General features: G+C 42.6%; 1 protein-coding gene across 1 annotated transcript in view; it reads left to right on the top strand.

The window, feature by feature from the left end:
* The window catches only part of ELOVL2 (ELOVL fatty acid elongase 2), a 78,634-nt gene extending 73,893 nt beyond the window's left edge, over positions 1-4,741 (top strand). The window contains exons 7-8 of the mRNA XM_019543236.1: positions 2-136; positions 2,073-4,741. Coding sequence (XP_019398781.1) covers positions 2-136; positions 2,073-2,201 — 264 coding nt within the window. The 3' untranslated portion in view covers positions 2,202-4,741. The remainder of the gene's footprint in view (position 1; positions 137-2,072) is intronic.
* Positions 4,742-11,118: the final 6,377 nt, after the last annotated feature.

The following is an 11,118-nucleotide window of genomic DNA, read 5'->3' as shown; positions in this document are numbered from 1 at the left end:
GATTCAGTTTCTTCTCACCATTACACACACCCTTAGTGCAGCTGTGAAGCCGTGTGGATTTCCATTTGGTTGCCTCATGTTTCAGTCCTCATACATGACTACGCTGGTCATTCTCTTCATAAACTTTTATATCAAGGTAAGTTTGAAGAATGTAAAGATCATAAAATGAGATTTAATTTCAGATTATAATTATTCCCGGAGGCCACAATAGACTATCAGTAAGCTCTTCTCTCTCTGCAATTTATGACATCTTGGGCTATGCTGCTAAAATCAGAGCGCTAAGATTTTTTGCCCAATGGACTGATGTACAGAACAATAAATGGTCATAAATCAAGTTACATTTGTATATCTTTAAGAGTCTTTTTTGTGGCTATTCTATCAGATCTATATATCTACAAAAAAAAAAAGTCACCTGCAGTAATGAAATGATCCTAAGATCAGGAAAATGGCATTCCCCTTCCCATTAAGGGCCCGATTTTACAGTTTTCCAAGCAGTTCCTATGAGTTTAATCAGATTTCTCACTATCTGTTCAATGAGTGCTGAGCAGAAGTTTTGAGTGATATTAAATTTTTTTTCTTTCTTTTAAGGCATAATAGGAAATATCATCCAAGTGTGTATGCAAACAAATATGTGCTTTTCCCAATAACTCTAGATATTGATTCAGGGTATAACATGCCAACAGAGTAGAACTTTAGTACTATTTCAGACAACTCAATAAGCTTCTTTGTTTGTTTGTTTTTTTTTAATAGAAGTAAATAGCAGCAATTGATTTTGAGAGCTTTACATGAAAAGATTAGGCAAGAAAAGCTAAAGATTAACATAGTAGTACCTGATCTTGCTGCGACTAGTACTGAGACTTAACGTTCATTGAGAAATGATCTCATGCTGATGTGGATAGGTATTCAAACATCCCTGCACATTTCCCCGTATCTGACCATTAATGGCTAATTTTTTTATTTACCCAGCTGGAAGAATCATCAGTGAGACCTTTTGAGACACCACAAGTATTTTAAATATAGTCATATATTGGTGCATATTCTTTGAGTCAAGTACTCTGGGGTTGGGGGGTCTGGAGAGTAGAACAAAGAGAAAAGAACTTACATCAGTTTTCAATATTTTAGAGATGAGAAATTTTGCATATAGCTACCTAATAAAAGAACTTAATTAAAAATAATTCAATAGGCATTTGTGGGTTTCATACAAAAGAACAAATATCAGGTCTAATGTCTATTTAGTAAGTATGTACCTGAAGTAGGAAGAGGTAAAAAAAATGGCCTACTTGTCATTTGTAACTTCTAACATTCAGTCTTACACACTTAAGTATCAGCTCTACAAAATGGACCTTACAACCTTCAGGCACTTTCTTTTTCAAAAGAAAAGAGAGTGGGAAGGCTTAAATGAGAGAGAGAAAGATTGGTAATAAAGATCAAAGTTAACTGCGTGCAATGATGGATACAGAACTCAGACAGTGAAAGGAGTTCAAAGAAACCAGACCAAGCAGGAGTGACTGAAGAAAAGAGAGTCACCAGCACTGGTTCTACTCGGGTACTTGTACTTCACACCTGATGCAGTACCATGATGATCTTCATAAAATTAATTTTATTTTTTTCTACAGTGTTATGTGCACATCAACTCCAGATTCTTGAATCTGAGCACTTCACAAACCATGATTAAATTAACCTAATCAATAACTTGGAGAGATAGGGACTTCAATTCCGGACATCTGGCCCCGGCAGAAACGTCTGGTGTTACTTTGAGTAGTCTCTTTGCATCACAATTCCTCACCTAAACAAAGAGGATCATAGCTTTTCCTCTGACAGTGTAACTTAAATCTTTAGTGGAGAAAGTTTCTTGTGGCTGCATGGTGCCTAGCACAACAGGCCTTTTATATTATCCATCCTATTGTAAATGGAATCACTCCCCTCATCTCATTTACTGCTAGGAATGAGCCAAGATATTAACCCAGTCATACTTTTATAGTGACCTTTAAGCAGCATATTCATACAGGTGTGTAGGTATAAGAGAAAAATATAGTTCTACCAAATGATCCAAAATGTATTTACTTTTTTAGACCTATCAGAAAGCACCTTCAAGAACTGACATGAAGGAGGTCCCATCTGTGACAGAACTCAAGAATGGTTTCCATAAAGACTACTTGGCTACAGCCAACGGACTTCTGACCAATAAGAAAGCGCAATAAGTATAAGAACTCAATATTACATCATAGTATTCCTTTCAGTTTTGCTAAGAAGAGATAAGAGACTGGGTTATGAGACACCACTTTAGTGTAAACCCTGACTCAGTTTGGTTACCTGTAACAGTTCTTTGTAGCAGACATTTTATTCATGTATCGTGGATGAGGTTTTTAACAATGTGTAGCTTAAATTCTTTGACCAAGATCAACTTCAAAATGATACAAAAAAAGTGATTTAAGGTCTATCACTTGGATCCAAAATGCAAAGAAAAAAATTCCACAATCTGAAATGCTGACACAAAAAAATGCCTTACACAGTATTTCACTGGGAAATCCAGACAGTGGTTCTGTTTCAATGGTAGCCTTCAAAAGTTAAGGCTCTGTTCAGACTAAAAAAGGTTAGAACATCCTACAGGAAAGCAAGGCACTGGAGCAAGTACTTTGTATTCCACAAATTTCTCCCATAGGCAGCTGGGTACTCAAGTCAGTTTTTGACTAGTTCAGCAGAGATCACCTGCGGAAACTCAGCAGGATAGCTATCCCACACCAGCACATCTACCCACTAATCACAGCCCTGCTTGGTCCACTCATAGCAACTGCTGACATACACCAGGCCTTCAAATGCTATTCCTAAGATTCCCAGAAAAACAGAATTGTCTTCCTTAATCACCAAGGTGTTTTCAGCTCTGAAAATTAATAGTTAATTGCAGAATAAATTACTACTGCAGTAAAATGTACAACTTCAGCATGTCAAGGTAGAGCAAAAGGTGTGCGGTGTTTCTGTGCACATGGGACCCAATTCAAAGCTTCCATGGGACTGGATAAAGATTCCTGCCTCTTTGGCCACACATCAGCTAGGATCATGTCTATACTGCAAAATTACAGTGCCAAGCATTGTGCACTCTAACCCATTGCACCACATGCTACCTGGTAAACCAGTAGTTTGAGCATGCTGCTGCCTGGCAAGGCAACTTTGCAGTGTAGACCCACTTTAGGATTTAAAAAGGTGTTGAGTTACATGGTGTTAACTAGCTGAATCCAATTTACCTTGTTAACACCTTGTCTTGAACCCATTCTAGTTACCATTCAAGACACTTGAAGGAAACTTTATGCTTCAACAGATTGAAAAAATCCATAAGACAGGCTGCAACAGATGACATACAGCATCTTAAACCAGGCAGTTGAAATGAAGTGTGTATGTACACCCCCCCCCCAGTCTGGTTTAATCCCACGTTAAATGCACATGCTTTCCAATGCTTCAATGAGCTAGTTTGTGATATGTTTATTTTTGCTTGTATTTTTCTGTAGGGGAGTGGAGAGGGAGGGGGACTCTGAACTCATTGCGTATGAGGAGCTGTAGTCAATCATTTGGACTGACATTACTTTGTAGTTCTCTCCAGTTCATACTGCAAAACCCAGGATATGGTCTGACACAGAGATTAAGTAAGAGTATGTTAAATATGGGTAAACATTCAGAAGGAGCTTGCAGGTGTAGATTTGGTATGAGAAATGCTGCTAGTAGTGGTGGGCACAGGAAAAACAAAGCTTATCAACTGATAAAGAAGGGGGCTGCAAAGGCAACTAAACTGAAATGCTGAGTTGTTAGACTTTTGAGCTAGTGCCAAGACAGCCCTTGACACCAAAGCAGAGAAGGGAAATGGTTGTCACTGGGCTCCTACAGCATAATTGAGAGATGTGCAATTGTAGCATTTCCAAGCTGGCATTAAGCCTAGCTTGCATGGGAATAGGGTAGAAGAGACATGGCAGCACAAGCTTCACCATATGCAAGCAGGTCAAGTACAAACCAGCCCAGAAAACTTGGCTACTTATGCAGGCAAACCATGCTGCCATGTTCACCCTATCATTGCTACTGACCAAACTCAAACTAGAACAGGGACTTTTAAGACAATCTTTCATTGAACTGCGTAGTCAGAAGAGATAGAAAAGCTTTTGGGTACCATTGTACCCTGTAGGTCTCAGAGACAGTGGTATCTGAAAGCTTGTCTATGTTCCTCTCAACTGTACAGTTGGTCCAGTAAAAGATATCATCACAAAAATTTTTTGCCTCTCCCATTTTTTCTGGACCATTATGGTTACACTACCACTGACCATTACCCCGAACACTACCACAGCTAGAACAAGAAGGCTTTTCCATGCTAAAAATCACATCTTCATTCTGCTCCATAGAGCCCCTCTGAGGCACCAGAGAGTACACTCCATTTATTCTCATGCCATCAGAAGAAAGATTCTTAAGTAGGAAGATGAGATTATTAATTAGAAAATCTTGGAAGTTACTCCAAGAAACAGAGCATGAGAGTTGGGGTACCAAAGAGGCTTTGTGGCCAAACAAGGGATCCTGAGTTTAGCCTGAATGGAAGCCATAACCCTTTGTGTGCAAAGGATGTGAGCAAGCATCTTCCTGACCACACATCTGACAGGTAGCGTGAAAAGCATCAGTATTGCAGGGCCTAAAGCTTTACCATGAAAGCCAAACTCAGACATCCGAGGATTGTGTTGGCAAAGCCAAAATTACACACACACACACACACACACACACAAATAAACAAACCACAAAAAACCCAAAAAACTTGCCTTACTTGAAATGCTCTAAGGGCTGTTCAGCAAGTGTCACTCTACAGATCTAAACCATCTGGCAGACTGGAATCAGGTATGTTAAAACCTATCTTAATGTCTTCAAAATGCTGCAACTTCGAAAAAAATAGAAGAGGTGTCGACTTTTTAAAATTGATCTTCCTGTAACACTTAACAATTTAAATAAACAAATTTTACAAATCACTTTTCTTGTGGCATTTGAGGCCTAATATTCTCTGATACTTTTAAAAACATATATATTTTCAGAGACTAGCACAGAGAAAGCTGATGGGAGATTCCCCCACCAGCAAATGTCTTCATGCAGCTGACATTTATGTTCCTACCCTTTACCAGTTTCTCAAAGAAAGTGACCATTCAAAATTATGAGAAAAAGAGTGGAGTCCTCACTCCATTTTCAACACAGTACACACAGATGAATGTTTCAATCCCAGCCCCTGGAGAAGGGTTTTCAATGAAATGCACACTGGGATAGGCCCTCCTGTAGTTTTTCTTTATTATTAGCCTGCATTTCCACCTAGGCTGTTTATTTTATTAATTCCTGCTGTTTTGCCTTTCCTAGCCCTCTCATGTTTTATAGGCACAAGATAGAGATGGCTGGGCATCCACTAGCATGGCTGCTACAACAAATTAACAAATAGATTTGAGATGGTCATGGAGAGTTTTAAGTATTGCGCAGTTTGAACCAATTCATACTGTTCAAACTAATTCTAAAATTGCCTGTTCAAAGAACTGAGGGGAAGTGTACGTGGAAGTTTTTTTTTTTCTTTCAGATTCAAATTCTAAATCTCACTCTTCAGTCTCATTTAAACTATAGGAATCCAAAAGCATATCCTGGCACCTGCCAAAGGTTTGAGAGTTAACTGTGGAATAAGACGATACAGTATGATGATGCAGGGGTTAATAGGATTCACACAGCTTGATCTTCCCCACAGACATGCACTTCCTATCAGGGAGCACTGCAAGCTTCCCCTTTCAGTTGGAGGGAATTGGATAGAAGGGACTGGTTGTGAAAGACTTCAATGTAGTATCCCTTGTGGCAAATACAAGTAGAAATTTTGTTTCAAAACAGGTGGAGAAGTTAGAGTCTGTCTAACTCAGACTTGTCCAACACGCAGCTTGCCAAGCCATCTTATCCAGCCTGCAGAGCCACCACGGCCAGGTGAGGCGGGCAGGGTCGGCCGGTGGGCCCCAGCCGGCAGTGAGGGGAGGGGAGCTGCTTACCCCCGCATGGCCAGGCTCATCAGTGAACCGGGTCCTGCCACTGCTGCCCCAGGGGCTGCGCGGCACGGGGCTGCCCCCAGCCGTGCCTGACTGGACAAGCTGGGGACAGTGTGTGCAGCATGTGGCCAGGGGAGCTGCAGCATGGCCCTTGCCCTGCCTGGACGGAGGCACAAGGTAAGTTCTCACATGGAGCTGGGGGCACCTCGGTTGCCAGAGCGAGGCAGAGGCAGAGTGGGCGGGAGGCAGGAGGAGCCCAGCCCAGAGGCGCTCTATGTCCAACTGCCTCCTTGGCAGCTCAGGTCCTGCTAATGTAGCCTGCATGGCTGAGAATAGGGGTCTGCATGCTGCTGGAGCAGCCCGTGCAGCGAGGAGGTCCTAGGGGCCCAACCCCACAGCGTGCAGCCTGTCTAATACGTGCTGGTATCATCTGGGGTCCACAGCCTCACTAGATCTGAACAGCCCTGGACTACCTTATCCTTGAGATGTCTTCCACGTCTCTGCAGTATATGCTTCCAATTTCTAATTTAATTAACCACAATAACCATGATCAAGTTAGTAAAGGATCTCAAGGATAAGCTAGTCCAGGGCTGTTCAGATCTGGTGAGGCTATAGGCCCCTAGGACCCTCTCACTGCATGGGCTGCTCCAGCAGCATGCAGACCCCCATCCTCAGCCATGCAGGATGCATTTATAGGACATGGACCACTCTTCCCTCCCCCAGGCCTTTCCCCCTTGCACAGCAGTGGGAGAGGTGGCTGCCCATGCCCATGCCCTATATATTAACTGCTTCCAGACCCCAAGTAGACTGTGGGCAACATCCTGGCCCTTTGTGGGCCACATGTGGCCCGGTAGGTAGTCAGCTGGGCAGCCCTAATCTAGTCCAACCCCCTGCACAGAAAAATAATGTCCTGTTCCTAAGCCATACCAAACATACATACTTTCTGAAAACCACAACTTCCCTAGGTACATTTCCAGATCCATTTCATTGTCACTTCCTGCAATTTCATTGGTGTCAAAGGTCATGTGACATCACTTCCTGATGTGACATCACTTCCTGTGAGGTCTTTGACTATGGCTCGCCAGCCCATAGGCGATAAAAAGTTCATGATCCAGTGTAAATCATGGATGGTATTCTCTCAATCCGTCTTATTGTAGCTGTTCACTTCTGAATACAAAATAAAAATTGGCCACTGCTACATTTGGTCAAAGGAAAAATCTTTTCAGAAACCCATGTACCAAAGAGGAGGAGTTAGAGACCCCAGATTCATATATCAAGCAGATCATTCGTACCAACAGCCCAGAGCACACAGGGGTACTGAGCACCCATCAGGATCAAGTCCGTTGCAAAAATGCCAACAAGCTTAATTACAGAAGCTCTGAATATTATTATGATCTCTTAGATTCAGTTACAATGGGAAGCAGAGAGATCCTAGACCATCTTATAAATGAAATACTTCAAGAAATATTCCTGGAAAAAAGGCAGCAAGTGCCATGAACTCAATCCTGTGATCCGAATTCATCAAGAGGCTGTTTTTGCTAGCAACCGCACACTGACTTCACCAAAGAAAAAAAAAGAAAAATGTGTATTAAGCCAATTGTACTGTGAACAGCTATACTTGTACTGTACTTTCATATGCTAAAAGTTATAGATAGCAGTGATACACTGCAGCAGTATCATCCTATGAAGACATTCAGTCCCCCTTCTGCATTCTTTTCTCCATTTTTGGAAAACACAGGTATTATTTTTAAAGAAGTTTTCCACCTCTTACCAACTGAGTCTAAACTCTGATAAGGCCAAAGATAGGCTCACCCCCAAAGGGCACAGAGCAGCAGCAAAGCAGTTTGTGGTGACTAACAATCTAAGGAAGCTTATACACTCCTTCCTCCACAGTCTTCTTCACTGGGAGTCCCCTTGGGATGTAGAATGTCCCAACAGTCTACACAGGCCAGTGATTCTCAGCTGGGGTGCTCCAACAGTGTGGGGTACCTTGAGATCCTTTAAGTGTGCCATCCCACCATGCTTCTCTCTCTAGGAGACTGTATACAGCAGCAGCAGCAGGGGGCTCCTTGCTGCAGCCTGGTCTGGCAGGAGGGACCACCATGCAGCTGCTGTTATTGGCCCTTCTCAGAACCCAGACCAGCAATGACACCACCGTGGACAGGTTAGAGTAAGTCTGTTCCTGCTCCTGTCCCTCCTAGAGAACTAGGAGCACACTCTGGGTTTCCATGCATGGAGACAAAAGTTGGGGCGTGGGGAAGCATGTCTCCCTATGTGAGAGAAAGGAGAGGGTTTCCTCTGCCTGTATTCAGAGCGCCACTCAGAACCATTACAAAAGGGTGCCTCGAGTCAAAAAGAGTGCATCTACATATCTGCCTACGGCAACGTAGTGATGCATTGTTGCCGTATGGCATTCTACCGCGACATGGCAATCACATGGGTCTACACTTGATCACCAGCTAGCATGGCGTGCTGCTATAGCAATTTAGCTGGGAAAAAATTTACCCATGTATAGCACGCATGATGCAATAACAACCTGTACTGTGCCATGCTTTAGTGCTTCCAAAAGCAGGTGGTAAAGCACAGTACATGGCAACATTACTGTTGCCGGCACAAGGTGCCCGAGGGAGGCAATAATTGGGTTCGTTGCCCGGTGTGCGTCATGCCAAATAAACACACTGGGGGGAGAAGTAGACAGAGTTTATTTGAGCTCAAGTAAAAGGCGCAGGGAGACTGTATGGTCTCAAACCCTGCGCCCCTAGCCCTGCAACACTGTATATTTATACCTTGGTCATTTTCTGCAGTATTTTTCCACTAGCTGGCTCCCCCCCCTTCCCTCCTCCCTTCTCTCTCTGAGCGGTGCCGTTGCATTCCACAGATAACAGTTTTTAGGGAGTTTCAGCATGCTTGCTACTCATCCTGTTTTCCAGTATTACAGGAGGTTACAAAAGTTCAAAGAAAGGGTTACAAAGGTTCGGCGGGGGGGGGGGGGCCTGACTCGCCTGGGCCTAGAGCAGAGGGGCTTCATCGACACTCGTGGTCTTCCATCCCTCTGAGTTACCTAGGGTTATGCCCATACAGCAATGTGTAGATATGCCCAAAATGCTGTTTAACTACTGACATAGGCTCTTTGCAAACTGCCCTTCTTGAAGTGGAAGTGCAATAGTGCATGATCAAGGCCCTTTTGTCCTTCCTTTAGGAGTATTTGGGTCTAAAATAGGTGTTTTATGTTTTCTTTATTTTCTGACATTCATCTGCTAAAAGAGATCCAGCTTATTTTTGAGCAGAGTAGATACTACAGAAGGGCGTTTTCTTCAATTCACAACAGGAGTTTCTTTAACTTCTCTGCCATCCACTTGTTTTAATCATTTTTTCTTAGTGCTCGTTACTGTTTGAGACGCGCATTACCCATTATTAACGCAATCCACTCCCACACAAACAAATCGGGCAACTCTGGTGTGCACTTCAAATTTTCTTTATTGCAAACATAATGCAAGTATTTATCTTTGAAAGGTCTTGAGACCTAAAAACTACAAACACGTTACTGGGCAAAAGAAGTCTCCATATTGGATGGCCTAGACCCGGTTCCTTGAAGAAAATCCAAAAGGCCAGAAGCGAACAAATGCATCTACCTGTATGTAAAGTCTGAAATCATTCTCGTCTACCAACAAGACACAGCTAAAGCGCCTCTACATGTGCAGGTAAAGGCATAATGGGATCCAGTGCAATGAGATCTAATTGTGCCTCTTGCCATGTCACACATGGAAGAGGGATGGGGAGTGGGGCAGAGATAAATAAATAAAATAAAAACAGCCCTTCAACAATGCTCCAGCCCCAGAGGTTTTCCACACAATGACAGCCTTAAGAATCATGGCAGCTATAACCCTTAGGGCCTGGGGGTTTCACGCCGAGTATGGTGCACTTCTGCCATTCAGAGCCCTGTCAGCACATGTGCAAATTAAAGCTCAACAGTAACCAATTATAAAGTTAGTATACACTTTTAGGTCTAACTTTATAGCTGCTTGGAGCTTTTTTTATCATGTGATAGCTACTTTGCATGCGTAGCTGGTCTCCAGTTAATTGCACAATACTTGTAACACTTAGAGGGGGCCCAAGTAAAAAACAAAAACAAAAAACCAAAAACATCAACCTCTGCTTTTTGTAATGCTGCTGAAAGCTCTTGTAAAAGGGAGGGTGAAACATGGTCCGATACGTGCAGATGGGCTACATTTGTTCCTAACGTGAGATAATGCCCCCCCCAGCACTTATTGCACTGCAGTTTGAAATGCTGCATTACCAATTTGAATCCTATCAGGTAAACTATGCGATACCAGAGCCATGATAAGGCTGCATCTACAAGTTAGCCCCTGCATTTTGCCATTATAAGCAATTTTATTAGCATGTCTGAAAAGATTAAGTATTCCTTTAACATAATAAACAAGGCTGGGTTTTTCTGTTTGTTACTTCTTAGAAGATTTGGGTCAATGTACATGTGCTGTCTTAGACACTCCCCATTAAAATTCATTGGGGCCAGAAAGGGTGCAGTGTCCAATTATAGTATTTATGAGGTGACAAGAACTAGACTGCACAGCTAATTAACATCCCAGTTTATGTTGTACAGATCTGTAGCTCTGCAGTCACTTTAGTCATAAGGGAACCTCAAATTCCCCATGCTGCCAGATTGCAAGTCTTGTTGATTTTAAGCTGCGCCTTTTTTTTTCCCCTTTTTTAAACTGCAGTAAGTGTTGAAAGGACCAGTGCACACGTTTAACTGTGGTTTAGACAGCAATATATATATCTCTAACCATATCTCCAGTCATTGTCCCTTGATTCTTATCACGATTCTAAGCTCCCTGTGCAGATTCTACCCATCTATGAATTCATACGTGAAATTAAAACAGAGGTGGGTGCAAAGGTAATGGGATGGGGGGGGGCAGGGGAGGGAAGGCAGAGGACACAGCCCAGAAATAACCAGCAAACTTTTGAATGTCAGCCCCTCTAGGGAGATTAGACTGTTATTCCTAAACTTAGTCATGTAGCAGTTGAAATATTAGATCTAATATTAGCATTAAAGGCTCAGCCACATTTAACA

Source organism: Crocodylus porosus, unplaced genomic scaffold (assembly GCF_001723895.1).
Source record: "Crocodylus porosus isolate Cpor-Errol unplaced genomic scaffold, CroPor_comp1, whole genome shotgun sequence".
NCBI lineage: Eukaryota > Metazoa > Chordata > Crocodylia > Crocodylidae > Crocodylus > Crocodylus porosus.
Note: the sequence above shows the minus strand (reverse complement) of the source record. Positions and strands in the feature narration are given on the sequence as shown.